Raw genomic sequence first — 22,497 nt, forward strand, 5'->3', positions numbered from 1 at the left:
GATTTCCTCTGATCGACAACACATAAAGGTCAAATTTGTGTAAATGCATCTATACAGCAGACTCCTGGTGAGCGTCAGAAGTAGTACAGAGGTTTCAGTTCCCTTTTGTGTGGTTTTGTTTTAGTTTGAGCTTACGGTTTCTGCGAAACAAAAAAATTATTCTAAATTTCATCTACTTGTAATTCATTGTCATAAACAAACAGATTTTACACCCATGTACTCAAACCTTGGCATATTTGTCTTTTTTTTAAGTATTTGGGTCAGCTGTCAAACGAATGCTCAAATCTCAACTATATTTGAATTTCACTTTGACTTACACCCGTTTGTATTCCCATTGCTTTTGGTGCCTGTGTGAGCCTGATGACTGTTATGAAATATGACTGTTTATGATCCCTGATCAAGACAAAGCAACTGTACTCAACTTCCTGCTTAGTCACTGGAGTCAGATAACAGCAGTAGCCTATAGGTAGATTATATAAAATGGCTTGAAATCGTCAGTTGTCAAAGCAGATATAAAACGTCTTCCTGATGAGTAGGAATTGAAAAAAGAGCAGTACAAATCTTCCTCCAATTTACACCCAAAAATGTCAGATACAAAATGATAAAACTACAAAACTATGAAAGAGTGAAACCTTACGCACCTGCATGAACTGATAAAATAACCCAAATCGTATAAGATGTTTATACTTTTTGCATGATAATTCCTTAAATTGTATTGCTCAAACAAAACAGATGTAATACAAAAGCACTTATGATGCAGAATCGTTCACAACATAAAGCTCTTTGGATATCATTTTTTAATGTACACATCTAAGAATTCACCCGGTGAAATTGTTTGACAGTTCTCAAACATTTGCATGCATCTGTGATGCCAAAAAGGAAACGTCTGGATAATCCGACTTAAACAGCCTTAAACAGCACCTGACACCATGGAAAGAATCAATACGGAAAGGCAAGAGTGCTTTCATTTGGCAGATGATATGGTCTAACAATGTGATGGAAATGTAATCATCAGGTGCTTTCCCACCATCTTTCCAACCCAGATGTTGCCATACATAAAAAATTCAATTTAATGAATGATTCAAACAGAAACTGTGGTTAAAAGTTTTGGGTTTTTAGGTCATGCATTCTTATGACTGCCTAAACTCATTTCCGCTCTAAGAAGTCCTACATCATAACTTTACTCGAAGGAGTGAAGGGCTATTAAGAGAGATGCTGATGATAAGCATGTTAATACATCTACTTTTAATCTTGCACATTACAGTAGCTGCCAATCATCTCTAAAGCATCTCTGCGATTCCATGATTTTAGATCTAACTGATCGATGTCCCAACCGTGGTGCTGACAACACGAAGAGGTGAAGCCTACTCTCATCTCAGTGTGCGGCCTGGCTTTAGTCACCCCAACGTCTCCCTGGTACCTGTGAGTCATCTGCTCCTTCTGGACCTCAACATCACCTCCTTAAACTGTAGCTGCTTGAAGGGTATGACTCAAGTGGCACAACAGGGGGGTGAAACGCACAGCTGAGGTAAAGAAAACTCCAGCCTATGAACAGCCTGTCACAACACATTTCATAAGCAGGCTAGATGACTCAATCACTGGTTATGTGGGACATAAGGCGCCACCATCCACAGTGAAATTAATACCCTGATAGTCAGGCAAGCAGCTAGGTGGAGCAATGGTACTAGCTACGCTTACCAACTAACACAGCATTCTTTGCATCACCTACTGTGTTTTTACACCAGTACACATACAGCTTGGGCACTTTTAATGGCACCCAGCTGCCAATAAATGTGTAAAGATTTTCAATAAAGCTTAAAATAAATTAATTTTTATTGCAGTCATTGGTTTGTATGCCGAAAGTTTTACAAAAAGTCCAACCTTTAAATCGAGTGCATTTATTCAGTGGAAAAAAATACATGCCAGGAAGTGACTGCTGTTAACAAAATCACAGGCACAGTTATTGGTACCTCTGCTGTCTGTGTTGATTCGGCCACACATCTCTTAATGGTTAGATTTAAATTAGATTCTAAAAATTCATTTAGATTCTAAAATTCTTGAGAAAATAGTTGCTAATCAGATGTGTGAGCATTTAGACAGTAATGATCTGTTTGAGAGTTTCAGTCAGGTATCAGGGCTCATCATAGCACTGAATCAGTTCTGCTGAAAGTCACTAATTATTCTCCTAGCCTCAGATAGATATTCTCCTAGCCTCAGATAATGGACTTGTGTCTGTACTGGTTCTGTTAGATCTCAGTGCTGCATTTGATACAGTCGACCATAATGTTCTATTTGTGGGCGTGGCCAAACCACTTAGCCATGCCCACAAACGTGAGATAGGCCGAACTGTAAGTCGTAGAGATCTGCAATTCGGCACAATGCTAGAGCTCCTCAAACCAAGAAAAAAAGTCTCTTGGGGGTATGCCCTAAAACGCACAGGAAGTCGCCCATTTTGGATTAAAGGCCGCTTTTTGCCCATTTTTCACTTTTACTCACCTCGAACTTTAATGAACTCCTCCTAGGGATTTTAAGCTATCGGCTTCATATTTGGTCAATATGCAGTTAAGGCATGGGGGATTAAAACTTATCAAAATCGTGAGTTTTTGGCCATGTTTAGGGGGCGTGGCCGGGACACGAACTTGGCGTTCGTGCCAAAACTGAAAAAATGCAATAACTTTCCCAAAAAAATGCTAAATCACACCAAAGTTGGCATGAAGGAGGACCATCAGGATCCCGACGACCCTATGGTGTCATATGCTGACATCATATTTCTGTCTGACAGAGGGAGGTATCCCAATCATTGTAGTTTTTAGTATAACAATGACTATCAGTGGGACCCTTTGTGAGGTGCCTTGAGACAACATTGTTATAAATAAGCGCCGTTTAACTAAATAATCTGAACTGAAACTATCTGTGTAGTTATGCTGCTATAGGCTTAGGCTGCTGAAGGATATAATGACCACTTTCACCCTCTTCGCTACATTCTCACACTACTCTCCAATTCTGCATTATTTGCTGTTATTTCAGCTTCTAACCTTGTTCTCTCTTTTCTCTTCCTAGAAGCTACATCTGGCCTTACTCTGTGTCTGCCTGTGACACATTTCTGGAGAGGGGAATCGTCCGAGCTTCTGCTGGCAACAACTTAATGCTCACCCTCTACAGATGATCCACATAGCCCTATCTTTTAGTGTTTAACCCTTTCTCTCTCCTAGACATGGAAATTGACTGAGCTTTTACTGTAACTAATTATATGTGCTCTCTTTCAGACTCTAACCTGGAAAACTGGCTCAGAGTTTATCTGTTCTTTCTTTCTAGGTGAAACGACTAAAGGAGCTACACCCATTAACATTTACTTGTCCTTCCCATAGAAAGGACTCCTGGATCAGTGCTTCTTTGTTCTCTTTGTGTCTCTGCTCTGTTCTCTCAAACCCCCAGTCGGTCGCGGCAGATGGCCGCTCACACTGAGCCTGGTTCTGCTGGAGGTTTCTTCCTGTTAAAAGGGAGTTTTTCCTCTCCGCTGTCGCTACATGCATGCTCAGTATGAGGGATTGCTGCAAAGTCAATGCCAGTGACTGTCCACTGTCTCTACATGCTCATCCGGGAGGAGTAAATGCTGCAAGTCACTGACTGGATGCAATCTGCTGGGTTTCCTTAGATAGAAAAACTTTTTATCCAATTTGAATAAAAAGCTAACTCCGACTGCACTGTTCAATTGTTAGGATTACTTGGAGTGTATGTACCTGACTGTTGTGAAGTGCCTTCCCAATGTGTTGGGAATTGGCGCCATATAAATAAAACTGAATTGAATTGAATCATCAAAGCCACGCCCCTGGAGAACAGGAAGTCACTTTTTTCACTTGGAAAAGTACCTTTCTGACCCTCTTGCCCCAATCAACTTGAAACTGTGTCAGAAGACAGATAACTAGTGGGTCTAACTGCGTTTGAGGCACAGTGACTTTTCATAAAAGGGCGTGGCCGTGGCGGCGCGGCGAAGTCAGACATGCCATGGCCATACGTTTGGCTCTAATTTCCACATAGATCATCTGATCTGCACCAAATTCAATGTGATTGATCCTTGTCCAGTCCCCAACACAGATCTGATGACATATTCGGTGGGCGTGGCCTAATTTGTCCACAGCGCCCCCTAGAATACTTTAAAAAATCAGCCCCAAGCCGTGTTTTTACTGAGGAATCTGAAATTCACTACACATATGTATCTTCACAGGACATACAAAAAAGTCTCTTGGAGCATTGGTCCAAACCCCACAGGAAGTCAGCCATTTTGGATTGAAGATACCATTTTGACCCTGTTTTGGCCCTTTCTAGCCCGCATATCTGAGCGAACTCCACAGCATTTGACTTACAGATGTGAAAATCACTCAGTTTACTCTTCAGGCATTGGGGATCAAAACTTATCAAAAGCTTTTTGATACATGAAAGTATGTGGGCGTGGCCACGCCTCTAAATATGACTTCTTGCCATAAAAGACTAAATTTATATAGCTCCTACAAGTAAAGTCACAGACACATGAAACCTTCTGGGATTGATCTGCCTCTAGGCCTGAACAATATTCACTGGTCAGATGCCGACATCATCGAAGCCCCGCCCCCTGACAACAGGAAGTGTCACGTTTTCCTTTAGAGAGTCAATGTTCGATGTTCTTCACCTAATCAATGTGAAACTGTCCCAAGTAACAGATAACATGATGGTCTTAGACAGTCGCCAGTAATGACTGCTTTAGCTGGAGGGTGTGGAAATGATGCTGTGGCAAATTCTGATGTCATGCCACGTCCATACGTTTGGCTCTAAATTACACATGCATGGTCCGATTCACTCCAAAATAAATAGGGTTGATATCTGTCAGCCTCCAAACACCTCTATTGGATTACATTGAAATTTGGATCAATAGCGCTCCTTAGGACACTTAGAGGCCTATTTCTCCCTCATACATCATCGGATCCACTTGAAATTTAGTATATATCATTAGGGATCAGTGCTGAACATGTTGCCACAGTCAGTTCATGAAATAATTTCAGCCCTACCCACTGATTAACAAGTGAGTGCAGCTTCCATCTGGAATGTCGGATTTTCCCCAAATTTTAAATGCTTCTCACCAGATGACAACTCTGCATGTCCTAAGATAATATGACATGTCGCTCACAGTCCCTCCTAGTGGCGATGTGTGGAATTGAATGGCAGCCTCATTGCTCATGCATAGGCGGCGATGCCAGGCTCCCGCGGTTGCCACACAGGCCGAGTTGCGCTGAGGTGCGAGGGCCTTCAAGGCTGCTTGCAGCTTTAATTTGCTGTTATTTCAGCTTTTAACTTTATGTTCTCTTTTCTCTTCCTAGAAGCTACACCTAGCCTGACTCTGTGTCTACCTGTGACACCTATCTGGAGAGGGGCATCGTCCAAGCTTCTGCTGGCAACAACTTAATGCTCACCCTCTACCGATGATCCACATAGACTTGTCTTTTAGTGTTTAACCCTTTCTTTCTCCTAGACATGGAAATTGACTGAGATTTTACTGTAACTAATTATATGTGCTCTCTTTCAGACTCTAACCTTGAAAACTGGCTCAGAGTTTATTTGTTCTTTCTTTCTAGGTGAAACGACTAAAGGAGCTACATCCATTACATTTACTTTTCCTTCCCATAGAAAGTACTTCTGGATCAGTGCTTCTTTGTTCTCTTTGTGTCTCTGCTCTGTTCTCTCAAACCCCCTCGTGGCAGATGGCTGCTCACACTGAGCCTGGTTCTGCTGGAGGTTTCTTCTTGTTAAAAGGGAGTTTTTCCTCTCCGCTGTTGCTACATGCATGCTCAGTATGAGGGTTTGCTGCAAAGTCAACGCCAGTGACTGTCCACTGTCTCTACATGCTCATCCAGGAGGAGTGAATGCTGCAACTCACTGACTGGATGCAATCTGCTGGGTTTTCTTAGATAGAAAAAAGTTTTTTCCAATCTGAATAAATAACTGAATCTGACTGCACTGTTCAATGATTAGGATTAATTGGAATGTATGAACCTGATTTTTGTGAAGTGCCTTGACACAACGTGTTGTGAATTGGTGCTATATAAATAAACTGAATTAAATTGAATAGAGTAGATTTGGAGTTTTTTTCTACTTCTCTTAGTGCTCACTATATGTTGTGGAAAGATCAATATTGGTTCTAATCATATTAAAAAAATATTATTTTCTTAGATAGTATGCTTCCCCACTGAATAAATGTACTCAAAATAAAGGTTGGTGCAATAAAAGGTTCTGGAACTGTGTGTAATTTTCTAAAACTGTTTATTGGTTTATATTATCAGTTCCTCTAGAGGCCGTATTCAATGCCCTTTCTTACACTAATTTCACAATGTTCAATCTCTGTTTATACAGCTTGTGAGTCAATAATCCACTCTATCATTATGACATATTTAAGTGTCAACTCAACATGGTCTTAGCTCAGTGAAGGTTTAAAATAGCAATATCCAAGTTTGCCAAAAGGTAAAAAAACAGATGGGCTGCATGAGTTGAAGCAAAGCAGGGGAGGTATGAAAGAGACTGCCAGAAGCAAGAGATGAAATTCAACCTTGGTTGAAGAGAAGTGTGAATGTGAGCTGACTCAAAGAGCCAAGAAACAGAGGAGCAGAAGCAAAACTAATGAAAAAAAGACTTAAGATGACAACCTGAAGAACAGAGAACAAAAGAGGGCAAGGAGCAGATTTAAAAGCAGAAGAGGTTAAGGGCTGAGGCAGCGTGTGAAGCAGGCAGACTTCATGAGGTGAATGACAAGACAGTCACTCAGCTGGGGTTTGAACCCTGGTGCTCTGCAGCAACTGTGATATGCTATCAGAAAAAAAAAAAAACTTTCCAGAACACCGTAGGAGGACAAGCGCGTTGTGGCTGCATCCAGACAGTTAAAAAGTGGCAGTGGGGTAGGGTTTGTAAAGAGGCAAGGTTTTCACAGCGGACATCTGCAAACAAAGTACGAATGAAAATACAAAAATGTCTTCAGAATGTTTGATAAAATAATTGACTGCTGTCCTTGCAAGCTCCCTAATTTAATTCATTAACAATACAGCAGCCAGAAGCTTTTTTTTATCTGTGACACCAATTACAGCAAGTGTTATACTCGCTTAATAGTTTAAACATTTTTGCACTTTGAAGGACAATAAAGCTTCACCAGTCCATCAAACTTGAATTTAAAATATTGTTTAGTTCCGAAAGTTAAAGAAAGTAAAGATTCTCAGAAAAATAAAAACATTAGGTTCACACAAAACTCTTATATTGTTTCTGTCTTTTCTCTGGGCAAGGAGTGTGTTAAAATAATGTGAAACCTGGAGAGCAATTTGTGTTCTATTTTTACAACTAAAGTGAGGGTGTTCCAAAATCAACCCTAATTAGATTCTGCTTCTGCAAGCTTACAAGAGAAGTGATGGTTCTATTAATGGGTACTCCATCCCAACGAGTAGCCGAAGACACAAAATAACCCCAGGCTTCACATGCAAGTGTTATTTCTGCTCTGCCTGCTAATGCTGAAGATTTATTTGTCCTACACCCGGAAAAAGCTATTTAATTGCTGAAGGAGACCCTGAAGTTGAAGTTGGTAACAAATAAACCTGTTTTCTATTCTAAATCCAGATAAAGAAGAGCAACTCTGCTCAACCTCCCAACAATGGCAAAGCAACTGTTTTAACAAACTCATGTCTATGCAAAGAGAAACAGCAGAGGTGAGCTGTGTGTCAGTGTGGCAACACTCTTACTCAGAGTGTATAGACTGCACATGTGCAGCAATCTGGCTGTTGACTGAGTAAATTCAATCATGTACACTTGTTATTAGGAATTTGCATAATATTCCACCTCAGTGCTCAGCAATTTGGATGCAGTTTTAAAAACTAAGAATGCCAGTTAGGGTGATACGGTAAAATCGAATGCATCCATTGCAATTGAAAAATAGTTGTAATGAGCACTTTATTTAATTCCAGGTGTGCTGATGCATAAACAGTAAATATTTAATTACAGCACTGATTAAACCCTGGTAAATTAGCCATGCTAAAGTGTTTGACAATCTGATCCATAGTAAATAAAGTGTTTCTGCATTTATGCAGTGCCTTGCAAAGGAATTCATACTCCAACTTTTTCATATTTTGTAACTCTGCAACCCCAGACCTCAATGTATTTTATTATTTTAAGTTAGTGCACACTTGCAAAGTGGAAGGAAAAGAGCATAGTTTTCCAGTTTTTTTACAAATACAAATCTGAAAAGTGTGGCACACTTCTTTTTTAGACCATTTGTTTTTTCCTGAAACCCTTACATAAAATCCAGCGCAACCAATCGACTTCAGGAGTCACAGGTGCTCTGTGAAGACCTCAGAGTTTTGTTAGGGAACATTAGTGAATAAACAGCACCAGGAACACCAAGGAAGACATCAGGGAGAACAGAGATGAAGTTGTGGAAAAGGTTAAAGCGAAGTATCATATCTACCAACAGATCACCGTCCACCTAAAGTGACAGGCTGGGTAAGGGGGACATTTATTATAAAAACACTGAAGAGGCCCATGCAGACTCTTGGGAGGCTGCAGAGATCCACAGCTCAGGTTGGATAATCTGTTGACATGACAATCACTAGTTTTCCGTCCCACAAACTTGCAGCTACGGAAAAAGAAATCTTTTGACTGAAAGTTACAGAAAACCCAGTTTAAGTTCTGGCCATGTAGGCAACACAGCAAACATGCAGAAGAGGGTGATTTTGCCAGCTGATACCAAAACTGATCTTTTTGGCCTTCATTCAAACACTATGTGTGATGGAAAAAACTAACATCATCCTGAACATAACATTTTCGATCATTGATTTTGGATATGTTCTTAACTAAACTCAAGTCCTGATATCTGTTGTTGGTTTTACCATATTTGATCAGCTGTATCTGTGGAGGCTCACGGATCACATAAAATACTGATGAAATACATGAAAGTTTGTGGTTGTAATGTTTAAAAAACAAGGAGTACAAGTATTTTTTACAAGGCATTGCATCTGTTCTTTAAGGAGAAACATCACTCTTTATGAAGCAGTGTCCAGCATGTTCTGGTTGTCCTGGTTACTCCCCAAAACGTCACATTTGCTAAAATCTCAAACTGTTTAAGTTTTATTCATTCAATCTTTGAAATATCAAGTATTCAATGCCACAACAAAAACATTTCATTAGGCTGATTCTTGAGTTTTTTTGATTGTGTTCACCACTGCACTTTGGTAATGTACAGTAACACTTTCATTTTCATTTTTAAGAAAATAAACTGCCGGAAGCACATGCAAAGTCCTTTAATGCTATTATTACATGCAGCTGAAACCAGAAACAAAGGGATAGACTGTTTATTTAGCCATTCAGTGGTTGGTAAAACAAACTGCTTCCAGTGCAACTTTGGCTATAATTATGTGTCTAAAGAGCAAAAAGTGGCACTGGAAAAACTGTGGCTGCACCAACGAACTTAAAGAGGCAGTTCATGCAAAAAGCCACTCTCCTTAAACTTGAGTGCCAAAAAATATATTGCAAAAATTAGAAAAGTATTATGCTTTAAAGAAAAAAAGTGACAATTTTCCCATTCAGTCTGCTTCAGAATGAACTGCTGCTTTAAGGGATGGAGAAACTTGCAGGTATTACCTGCACAGTTTCCACCACCGGCTGTAAACTTAGTGAGGCAAATTATAAAAAACATGACACGGAGGTTTAGTGAAAGTCAATTCAACAAAGGAGGCAGGTATACTTGAAAGGGTTAGTCCAACTAAAAACAGAAAAAAGAAGAAAGAAAAGGAAAACAGGCAGATGAAGTGGGAGTGACTCTCCCCAGAGGTCAGTGAGACTGACTGAAGAGTAAAGGGGTCAGAGCGAAGGGCCGGGACTTCTGCAGAGGTGGACTTGATCACTGTGGGCCCTGCAGACTTCTGTCACACCCAGACCTGGCTATTAATAGCTGACAAGACATAAAAAACTATTTAAGGGAAACTATAGAAAATGAAGGGCTTGGTATGTGCAATCCCTTTTAGGTTAGTTTTTCCTGCATATGGTGAGTTGTTATTTTGCAGATGTCACTCATTAGGTGTAAACTGCTGAGGAGATGCATGAATGGAAAATGCTCCAGTGCTGCATAACTTTTAATAGGCACCATAACAATAAAGATGATAATTTGGTTAGCTCAAATTAGCAGAGATGTATAGGAAGAAATAAGATGTATGTCTGCAAATCATGGCTGGCTTGTGATAAATCATGTATAAGAGATAGCCAGTGGGTCAGTGTGGATGGATCAGTTTAGTGAAATTGACTTGAAACCTATTTAACTGCCATAATGAACATGTTCAGAATATGTAGCCAGAGCTGCTAAGATTTAAAACTGTAATAAATATTTTAACATTCAATTTTACACCGTGTGCAGTTTGAGAAGTAGAAGCTAATCTTAAAGGGACTAATAAAATGAAAAGCTGAAAAATGTGGACTGAGGATTTTCAAGCATTAGCTTTGAAATAATTTTGTGTTTCACCTAATGAGAGGGAATCATTTATTTTAGCCAAATATCAAAATAATGATAAATGTGCATGGTTTGATTTAGTAGCTGGGACATAAAAAGGCACAAACAAATATGATGGCACACCTAGAATTTATGCACAAAAAGTCTCAAAATAAATTGCTCTTATTTCAGCAGCATCATTTTTCAATTTCTTTTATTTATTTTACAAGTAGGTACAAGCCTTTTAAAATAAGTGTAACTAAAGTATTTTTTTCCAATTCATAGTTTAATTTTGTATTCTGATAAAAGGTTTTTAGAAACATCTAATTAGTAATCTGTTTAGCTCTGTAACCTGGGTTATAAATATTATTTGTTTTAATCACAGGTCACAAAGTCTCTCATTATTTCCAATACGTGTTGTTCAAGAGTGATGCCAGCAAACAAGCTTTTCTGTTCTACCATCACAAATGTAAAGGTATTATTTGTTAAATGTTGGGACTTTAACTGGAACTGTGTACTTTGGTCAGATGAGACAAAAAAATTTGATTATTTGGAAACAAAAACTTCACACAGGCTTGGCGCTAAAGGATGACTAAAAGAAAAGCACCTGTTACCTATTGTCAAGTAAAGTGGAGGATCTTTATTTCTTTGCACAAATTTTCATTTTCTTAAAAATAGCCTATCTGTGTACAAATAAAAAAAGAACTCCACAAATTGTACAGTTTCACACAATCTTAAGACAACTATATACAGGTCCTTCTCATAATATTAGCATATTGTGATAAAGTTCATTATTTTCCATAATGTCATGATGAAAATTTAACATTCATATATTTTAGATTCATTGCACACTAACTGAAATATTTCAGGTCTTTTATTGTCTTAATACGGATGATTTTGGCATACAGCTCATGAAAACCCAAAATTCCTATCTCACAAAATTAGCATATCATTAAAAGGGTCTCTAAACGAGCTATGAACCTAATCATCTGAATCAACGAGTTAACTCTAAACACCTGCAAAAGATTCCTGAGGCCTTTAAAACTCCCAGCCTGGTTCATCCCTCAAAACCCCAATCATGGGTAAGACTGCCGACCTGACTGCTGTCCAGAAGGCCACTATTGACACCCTCAAGCAAGAGGGTAAGACACAGAAAGAAATTTCTGAACAAATAGGCTGTTCCCAGAGTGCTGTATCAAGGCACCTCAGTGGGAAGTCTGTGGGAAGGAAAAAGTGTGGCAGAAAACGCTGCACAACGAGAAGAGGTGACCGGACCCTGAGGAAGATTGTGGAGAAGGGCCGATTCCAGACCTTGGGGGACCTGCGGAAGCAGTGGACTGAGTCTGGAGTAGAAACATCCAGAGCCACCGTGCACAGGCGTGTGCAGGAAATGGGCTACAGGTGTCGCATTCCCCAGGTCAAGCCACTTTTGAACCAGAAACAGCGGCAGAAGCGCCTGACCTGGGCTACAGAGAAGCAGCACTGGACTGTTGCTCAGTGGTCCAAAGTACTTTTTTCGGATGAAAGCAAATTCTGCATGTCATTTGGAAATCAAGGTGCCAGAGTCTGGAGGAAGACTGGGGAGAAGGAAATGCCAAAATGCCAGAAGTCCAGTGTCAAGTACCCACAGTCAGTGATGGTCTGGGGTGCCGTGTCAGCTGCTGGTGTTGGTCCACTGTGTTTTATCAAGGGCAGGGTCAATGCAGCTAGCTATCAGGAGATTTTGGAGCACTTCATGCTTCCATCTGCTGAAAAGCTTTATGGAGATGAAGATGTCATTTTTCAGCACGACCTGGCACCTGCTCACAGTGCCAAAACCACTGGTAAATGGTTTACTGACCATGGTATCACTGTGCTCAATTGGCCTGCCAACTCTCCTGACCTGAACCCCATAGAGAATCTGTGGGATATTGTGAAGAGAACGTTGAGAGACTCAAGACCCAACACTCTGGATGAGCTAAAGGCCGCTATCGCAGCATCCTGGGCCTCCATAAGACCTCAGCAGTGCCACAGGCTGATTGCCTCCATGCCACGCCGCATTGAAGCAGTCATTTCTGCAAAAGGATTTCCGACCAAGTATTGAGTGCATAAATGTACATGATTATTTGAAGGTTGACATTTTTTGTATTAAAAACACTTTTCTTTTTTTGGTCGGATGAAATATGCTAATTTTGTGAGATAGGAATTTTGGGTTTTCATGAGCTGTATGCCAAAATCATCCGTATTAAGACAATAAAAGACCTGAAATATTTCAGTTAGTGTCCAATGAATTTAAAATATATGAATGTTAAATTTTCATCATTACATTATGGAAAATAATAAACCTTATCACAATATGCTAATATTTTGAGAAGGACCTGTATTTTTAGGACCTACATCTGGAATTCTTTATATTTGCTTGTTTTTAGTGTGTTTCTCTGTGTGGCTTCATTGACCCTTTACTTTGCTGCAGACACATATTTCAAATTGTCCGACTAAGAGACTGATAAAACATTATTCTACTCTATTCTATTTTAAAATATCAGGAAATTTTGGTGGCCTATGTCAGAAAACAAAAAATGGATCATCACTGGGTCTTTGAGAATAATAATGATTCAAAACATAGATGCAATATCATGGCTTGTTTGTGTTGGCCACTGCACATTGTTTACATTTTATAGAAGGCAACGCTCAACACTAAACAACTCACACTAAGCAACATTATTTCCGACTCCAGGTATGCTCCACATGTTCCTAAAACAGGAATACCACATCAAAAAGCCCCACAAATGTGTGCCTTTTTTCCCTGATGAGACTGGAAGCTTTGGATATTTCCAGGGTGGTTAGAGGGTCCCGCTAAGTGACAGATAATACAGGCCGTGTCTGTTGCCATGGTCATTAGATGTATAAATAACTCTTTAGAAAACTGGCTGGCATCAATGTCCCCCCCTCAGGAAACCAGACTCTCGTGATGAAAAGGTTCTGACTGAGTTCACTCCTGGCTCTCCTTCTGTACTCTTTTAATGAGACAGAAAGCACCCGCTTGACTTGGTTCCATCACCATCATCATTATCCCCCTATGCTGGTTAGCTAAATTAGCAGCTAACCAATTTCTTTTTGTCCAGTCCAACCCACGCTTGCTCTTCTAAAGATAAGAGAGAGGGAAGGATGGAAAAAGTCAAACTCTAATAAAGATTTGGAGAGAGAGTGAGAGAAGGAACCACAGAGCTCTAAAACGTATAAGTCCTAATCCGCAGGTTTCTGTGTTCACACAAATTGAACAGGTGGGTGTATTCCCCAGTCAGAAGCAGCTCTACTGCAAAGTGACTTCTGGCATTTTTCTAAATAGCAGCAAGTCAGCAGGTTGCTGGCCTTCCCTTTAACTTCTCCGTCCTTTACATAATGTAATGCAGCTCGGTGTAGTTGAGCAAATAAGTTGCTTCACGCATTTGTGCTGGCACGCATATAATACATGTAGAGGTTTGTATCCTGTCCAAACGCATCGTTTATAAACTGTTTAAGGATTAAGATCGCATAAAAGTAAGTTCACACATTTTTTGACTGCAGATTCAGTCAACAAATCAGTCAGGATGAACTGTATAAACTCTCCCAGGACTTTAAAATCCTGGGAGAGTTTAGCCCACTCCAAACACCTGTTTGTCTGCAGTTGTGACTGATCAGTTCTTAGTCGTTTGATCATTTGACCACTTAACAAGTTAACAGTTACTGCTCTCTGGGAAAAGTCTAAGTATACTAAAATCATCAGTGCTTAAAAAAGAAATTAAAAGATTGGATGACAGATTACAATAGCTTTCTATCTCAAAAGTGGATTCCTCCAATCGGGGCAGAGTTATTTTTTGTCATTGCAAAAACCTGTGTTTTTCCAACACAAATAAGACCGCTGAGTATTTATATTCCAGATCCCCTAGCAGGTAAGTTGATGCTTAGACTGCATGCCATCTGCTGTAAAAACATAATTAATAGAGCCATTTCTAAAGCTCCTTTCACAAACAAACACCAGTCAAGTAATTTACAAAAAACACATGAAATGATTCCTAAAAATACAACTAAACTTAAATCTGCATTCTTTTGGTGGAATCTATCTCTAACAGACAAAAACTATATTCGTATTTCCATTCCAGACCTTCTGAGTGTTTTAGATTTTCTAATTTTTTCTTAACGTAATGGAATTCATCAGTCAAAATATATTTAATTAAAGCTTATCATAAATTATTACATTACAGAAAACCAGAAACTTTGCTGAAAATGTGTTTTGTTAACAGAATGTTAAGATCCTCTTCCTTACTTAAACAGGATTTTTTGTGTCTCATGTATATTTGGACATTGTCAACAATAGTGACCCTGAATCCGGCTAAAGCTTAAGTGTTTATATGTTTCAAAGAAGAGTTATCCCATATTCATAAGTGCCATCTCATGATCTTCTCAGCCACATCTTTGCTTTTATTCAGGAATGTTTTTCTCTCTCCAAACTGGTTGCTCTATTTTCTGGGTGACATCCACATTGTGCTTCCTACTGGCCCACCTTGTTTCTGCTGACAGATGTGTGACACTGTTAAAGAGTAATCTGGTATAAAAATGGATGCTGTTACTTCCAGCCTAGCACCTCTCCCAGATTATCAACCCAGCCATCCAGCTCTCTTGATTGAAACACCAGTATATAGACAGTAGCTGTGCCAATGTGTAGACTATATCCTATCCCACACCATGACTGCACTCATGTTTTCTGACGGCCAGGTTCAGATTCCTGCTGGTTATTTATTTGTCACTGCCTTTTTTTATTTAGGCTGAGGTTTTATGGTCTGGTGACATAGTCTGTGTGTTCACAGCAAAAAGAGGACAAAACACTATCATGCTGCTTTGTTCTTGTGTCCTCTCTAAGTTATCTCTCTCTCCTTCCTAATTGTGCACAAATAGACTTTGTTACCTTTAGGATAAGAGATGAATAAAATGTATATCTCTCAAAGCTTCTTGAGATAAAAAAAAAAAAAGACTATTTGATATATTTGCCAATATCACAGTAGCTAGGACCTCAAATGTTTGTAATGTTCAGTCAAATCAGCAAAGATATTGATATTCAAGAACAGGGTAGAACTTACAAGCTGTAATACTGCCAGACGCTGTATTATTCAATGCAGCGGGGAATAGCAGAGATCCCCAAATGGTGGACAGCCACATCTGGACACAACCGAAGTCTTAAACAAAGCCAGATTGGTGGCAAGATTTTTACTGAATACATTTTTTAAACTCTATATTTTTTCTACTATTTCTTGCAATTGATGTTATGTTGCTATCTTTTCTACAGGTACAGGTGGTAATACAATAGGAGCCTGGGGGCTTCCTGTCTCCCTTAAGAGAGAAGAATCAACCAGCTGAGATATAGCCAAGCATAAATACCATGGTATATAAATACCACAGAAATTCTGCATTGATTGAGAGAAAAGAGCAGGGAAAGCAACATTAGTTTTTTTTCTAAAAGCTTAAATTGTATTTTAAGAACCCTATTTCAGAGAAAATTTCCGTTGCTTTTAATGTCAAACCTTATTTGACCAGATGCTAAAAAGGAAAAATCATATTTTATAATTGCAGTTATTTTAGTAGACAAGAGAACTTATATTGGAAAGGTTTTAGTGGTGTACTGTGAGCAGCAATCCTTTCTCATCATGTAAAAGATAGGAAGACTGTCTCTAAACCTAACCAATTATGACTTACTTTTTAAATGTAGCAATTAACATTTGATCCTAAACATTACCTAGGAAGGGAAGCAGATAGTAAACAGAAGTTAAGGGAAACAGCCAACAAGGAGTTTTCAAACACCCTTCTTCTGATTTTGCAGACCTGTTATCCCTTTCCCTTCAGTTGCGAACATGTTTCTTCAAAAACACTTAAAATGTTTCTGTTTACTTAAATACTGGCAGTGCCAAAGATTTGAAACAAATAGGGACCTTTTGCTAATCTGAGAGCTATCAGAATTAGCTTTGAAATATATATGTGTTTAATAGCCAAGATTCAATTAAAAGTTGCCTATTTTCTGTGCTGAATAAGAAGTAATTTTAGCTGCTGTTTTTTATTTAAAGAGGTGATGCACTTGATAAGGTAATTCTTGTTGTCTTATTTATAAATCAGAGATTGTTTTATTGCTGTTGCCAGATAAAACAACCTAATTTAACACAAGTTGGGGAAAATACAGAAACATTGATGAGTATTTCTTGTTTTTTAAATGTTTTACAAAAGTTAAACACAAAGTAAATAAAATGTACTAGTGCCAAATCTGCTGAAATTAAAACTAGCAACCTCACAGTTCAATGTTGTCCAATTTATGTTGTATATTTAAACATATTAAATATAAAAGTTTCTTTATCATTATGTAATATTAACCTCTTGAGCTGTTATCTGTTTCCTGAGTTGTGTGGATACTAATTAGGAATAAACTAAAAAAAGAGCTTAAAAATATGGTCATTTTATGCGTTTATTGCTTGCATTTTGTAACAGTAGACTCATTGGATTATTGAATGAAGGAGATACTTCTGTTCTTATAGCTCTGTTCTGTTCTTCCAGTCTTGTCTGTGTTTTAAACACAGCCTCAGAAATGTTCTGTATCTGGTGCCTGTATGTGATTTTATTTATAAACAAATTCATTTATAAGCTATTATTAAATAATGAATTAACTTTTACAGAGAAACTGAAAGTTGCAGGAAAAGAGTTGCTGAAAAGATTACAGATGCAGAGAAATTTGTTGGTACTTTTACAGCTGATAGTGTTTAATAATAATAATAAAATGTTTAATTTTTCCTAAAGAGTAATGGCATTAAAATCAACTGTTTAGTGTATACCTGGTAAATATATCAAATTGTAAAAATAAATAATTTGCTGTTACTCTTGCAAAGAAAATATTTTGTTTCTAAAATAAAATACATGCTGGTACCGCCAAGAAGACAACTAATTCTTGCCTTGTTGTCAAGTTTTAACCTTAAATAGTATCTCTGGTGTCTTTAAGCCTTTCATCAACCATTCAGCCTATTTTAAGGGAACATCCATGCTGTCAGTTTGTTTCATATCCTTGTGTGCACCGCACAAAGGTAAGAGCAGTCTGAGGAGCTTAGAAAGAGGATCATAACCAAAAAAGAAAAAAATCCAGCCCCATGCGGATGAGTTGGATTGTGCAGATGGTAAAGAAAAGAATTTCAGGAAACCACTCAAGCTGAACTCCAAGGTCATGACACGTCGATTGCTGATTAAATCATCCTCTGGTTTCCAACCCTAATGTTCTTAATACAGTTCCATTATTGACAGAATAACGCTAAAAAGCCCCAAAGGTTTTGGAACAAATATGTATGCTACTGATGGGATAAAAGTGCAGTTTTAGGCTAGTCACATCAGTACTTAAAGAAGAAAAATTTACTTACAAAGGGAGAGATCAAAATACCTATTGTTATACTTATGACAACAGGGGGACTTGTTTATGTTTTGACATATCAGCATCTGACACGGGGAACCTTAAGAATCAGTTAAAATCGGTCTATCCGATGACTAATAAGACTTCTTGGAGTGAAACATAATGGTCAGTATCCCAAGCATCTTGGCCTCCATGAACCAAGGTACTGTTGAACATCTATGGGTAGATCTGATAATTGCAGTGTGGCGATGTCAACTTTCAAACCTGAGACAGCTTGAGCAGCTTGCTCAGAAAGAGGGGGCCAAACCAGCTGTTAGAAAACACTGATTGTTGAAGTACAGACTTAGCTTGTTGGGAGCAACTGTTGCAAAGATGCTGCAACAAAATACTGAATTAAAGCTACCTTTATTTTTCCATGTCATTTGTTCTATTTCAAAGTGAGTTCAGATTTTCTTTCTTTTTACAGAGCAAAGGCAGCAGCTTCTTTATAGCTGGAAAAAAAGCAGCAAATTCCCATTTTCTGTCTTTTTGTTTTTGTTTTCAGTTATTGTAATATTTGAAGATCCGTTTGTGTCGAGCTAAATAAAAACTATTCACGAGAATATAGAGACATCTCTTCCACTTGATTAGAGGAGTTCATTTGAGACAATGCAGATCTGTTTACTTCATGAAATGTGTTTGATGAGAGTTCCAAACATTGAAATGCAGCAGATTCCCCTTGGAAATTCTGAGTGCATTGGACTCACGGTCAGCTTCTCTGGAGTCATGTTCAACTCTGCATGTGAACAATATGCTCCTCAATTTCCACACACTGGACTGGAAGTGAGGCTGGCTGGGAAATTATGCATCACAGCATGTAATGCCGAGACTAATGAAGTATATGGGTGATAAAAGTTAATTAGCATTGCTTTCTGCCATTCACTGAGATTGAGAGTTAAGTGTTAGTGAGCTAATTGAAATGATTGTTCACCCTTCAACAACATTTTCATTCATTAGCATGCATAACACTTCTTTTCTGCACAGCCCTGAAACAGGAGCTGGTTTCTGGGAAAAACGATTAAAAATCATCCCTCATCTCATGAAAAAATAATATTAAATAAAAACTACATGAGATGTACAATTTCTTCATAAAATATATTGGATCTTGAGACAGAGGAGGAATGCATGCTGCAAACAGGAAACTGTTGCACCAGAGTAAAACATCATTTAGCTTTCCTTTTTAAATTAGTCTGGTTAGCAGTGTGCAGTTAGAAGATCAGGGCCCAGCAGTGCAATCCCCTGCAGGTCAGAGTTCAAAGATGACACATGTCCCTCCCCCTTACCCTCCATCTCCACACTGATTGGCTCTGAGTCAGGTGAGCCTTGTTCCCCCACAGGGGGAAGGCGATCAGGACCTGTACCTCTTTCAGAGTCACCTGCCTCCTTTGGAAATGCCGCCCCATGATGGGTGGTGCTGGCGCTTGTGGGTGTGGTCTTCCCTGTGATTGTAGTGAAGGGGGAGGAGGAGGAAGGGAGGGCAACAGAGTGAGTGATTAGTGAAATGTGACACAGCGTTGAGAAAAAACTTTAGAGAAATGAGGATGTGTCCTGAGTGGGAAGGAAACCTTGACCTGTTAAAGCAAACACCCATTAACGATGAGCATCATGGTGATCACACAGAGCAGAATTAATGAGATCATATCAGGATTTTTGCTCCTTACCTTCATGGAGTATTTTTACATTTTTGAACAAATAAAAGCTCTGTAGATGCATGAAGAACAGAGCCTTCAATATTACAAGTTGACACGGTTGTATGTGCTTTATTAGTACTCTTGAATATGTATGTATAATGCAGGACAAAACATGAATTTCAAACAAGTTCAAATAAAGAAAGAGAAGCTGTTGCACCCATCAGGTCCGGAAGCTGTAGTTAAATATGACAGGAGCAACAACAAACCATTTTATATGTAAGTTCAAGAAGAGTAATGAGGCAAGATATGGAAAATCACTGCTGTCCAATGCAAATTCCCCCTGGTAGACCTCAGAAACATTTTTCTTTTCCAAGCTTACATCCTGTATGCTTGCAGAAAAACTTCCTAAATTAACATATTTGTAAATGTCAATACTTTCATCTTGGAATTTCCAAACAAACATGCATTGTAAGTGTAGGCCAGTGTGCGAATCCTGGCGCAAGGTAACCTAGAGTTAAAATTTCACTGCTTAATGACAACACATTCCAACAAAAAAATATATTAAACATGATTTAATCACTATAGTCTAAAACAGAAATGCAACAATTATTCCTATTGCTGCTAAATAATGTAACATGCTGTTATTTAGACATTTACAACAAAGCTTTATTCATTATTTTGATTTTAAATCATACATTCAGGCAAAAATGGAGATTAAAGATCTTCTAAATCTAGAAGTTTTAAGTGCTTGTTGTGTAGAATATGTTCACAAAGTAAAACAGGTGTAATGAGCTGATATGAGTTGTTTAATTAGTTGGGCAATCTGCTCAGGTAGCCTGCCTACATTCAGCTAAGCGGACTTCGCCGAAGTATATTACCCACAACTCTTTGCTGCATGTGACATTTTGAGCAAAAACCAATCACAACCGCCAATGTAATCATCCATCAAATCAGAATAATAACAACTGCTTACACTTTAGACAGAACGCCCACAATATATTTTTTTACAGGTTTTCCAGGCTCAACATTGTAAGACGCAACTGGTGATTCTGGGTAGTCAGTAGCCCTTAACATTGAAATTACCTTTTGAACAAAGTCTGGCGCCGTGGCGAGAGGATGGTGTATGAGCCTTCTTTGCTTCCTGCACTTTCGTCTACTCAAAACAATTGCTTTTTGCAGTTTTAAAATAATTTTTAGTAGCAAGACTGCAAAAACAGCGATGGGTCCCGCCATTTTTGATGTTGCAGTTACGGGACAGAGGTGCAAGTCGACATAACCCCTACTGTCCCAATTCTTCAATTTTGCACGCTTGTAACCTGCGCACTTGAACCCCTACGTGCACTTTTACAAGGTAACATACTTCATAGAGGGTAGGGTGTAGTGTATTGGGACATGGCCGTAGTCACTCTGACACCTACTCTGGCCTCTCAATAAAAGTACTTTAAACTGTAGGAATAAAATAACAGATAATTTAAGATGTACTTACTTTTAAAATTTAGGAATACCTCCATACCAGTACCTGGCCCAAAGCTAATCCAGGCTAATGCCCAACACTGCACCAAAAAGCAACTTATATCATGCATCAGGATTTTAACAAGTACAACAAAGCTACTGTTTGAGAGCAACATTTACAGATGCTAAGCCTAAGTCAAAGCCACAATTTTATTTATTTATTGTTTTACGCATTAAAGTGAAAATACTGGTATTGTCTGGTTGTTTTCATTGTTTTAAACTGCATATTTGGTTGTGTAAGGTAAAAAACTAAACATTAAAACCAGAAAAACAACAGGTTTCTAAATGTCTTTTTCAGTAAGCAACTCAGATCTGCAGAGAAACAATAGGCCACTAGTGTCATGATTGGGTGGAAGAAAATTCAGCCTCCTTTTGTACTGTTACTGAAACTCAAAGTAATTAGTTGTTATAGCACTGGTCACATCTGTAGTGGGGTGTTAAAATGATCTGGTCAACTTCTTAATCAGAACAAGATTGTGCTTAAAGAGGAATCAATAATGGTCCATGACCAGTTCTCAGACAACACAAATGCAAATGTTTATGGAAGCACCCTGATCAGTGAAATTACTAAATTTGATTTGTGTCGTGATGAAAGAAGCTTGGTATTGTCTGCTTTCTCGTGGGATAATTAGGTACTTATGAGGCTATTAAATTGAATTTATGTGCAACAAAGGTATCAGTGAATGGAGCAGAAGGGAGGAGCAAACTTTATTGTCCTATTATAGCCATTAAAACTGAAAATAAAGGAGCTCAGAGGACGGGGGTTAACAGTTGAGGTGTTGTAGTCAATTGCTGATCTACTTTTATCGAGGCACAACACAGAACATGTATTAGCTCAATAAATGCCTGAAATAAAAAAAAAGTCCTGATAGGGCTCTTTTAACTAAATTCCTTTAACTAAAGTGGATATACTACTATTATCAAACCTTTAAATGAGCAGCTGAAAACAGAACCACAGCTCTGTGCAGGTTTGTAGCTGACCTTGCTCTCACAAATATTTTTATATTACAGCACTCGGCCTTGCAGTCTCAACCAGGGCCGTTGCATGACATAATAGTATTATGGTCACAAGATCTGGATATAAATAGTCAAGACCATTTTTTTTACATTTTGAAATGTTTTCCATAAAAACTGTTACTCTTGCAGTATGGCTTTATTAACATGGTACTTCAATCGCATAAAAAAACTATATGGCACATGAAAATAGGATGGAACAACATTTTGGTACCTGCTTTCAAATGACCTTTATGGTCTAAATCAAAGACATCAAGTCTTCTTCAGCACAACAGTATCTTTTTTGTTAAACCATATTCTAATTTAAAGTTAGAATTGATGTTTTGATTAATGTGGGGCCTTAAGGTTGGTAAAGTGTAACCTTTCCTTTTTTAAATATAACTGGCTTCAATATTCACTCTCATCGGCACACAGTACTGTGTATA

General features: G+C 38.5%; 1 protein-coding gene across 12 annotated transcripts in view; it reads right to left on the reverse strand.

Annotated features, from left to right (window-relative positions):
- Positions 1–22,497, reverse strand: part of sema6e (sema domain, transmembrane domain (TM), and cytoplasmic domain, (semaphorin) 6E) — a 260,656-nt gene that overhangs the window by 20,374 nt on the left and 217,785 nt on the right. For 9 of the 12 annotated variants that reach the window (XM_047360694.1, XM_047360697.1, XM_047360693.1 and 6 more), the window contains one exon: positions 19,199–19,354. The exons of 2 other annotated variants lie outside the window; for them this stretch is intronic. In XM_047360694.1, the coding sequence (XP_047216650.1) occupies positions 19,199–19,354 (156 nt within the window). The remainder of the gene's footprint in view (positions 1–19,198; positions 19,355–22,497) is intronic. One more of the 12 variants, XM_047360701.1, reaches the window with a different exon arrangement.

This window comes from Girardinichthys multiradiatus, chromosome 3 (assembly GCF_021462225.1).
Source record: "Girardinichthys multiradiatus isolate DD_20200921_A chromosome 3, DD_fGirMul_XY1, whole genome shotgun sequence".
Classification (NCBI taxonomy): Eukaryota; Metazoa; Chordata; class Actinopteri; order Cyprinodontiformes; family Goodeidae; genus Girardinichthys; species Girardinichthys multiradiatus.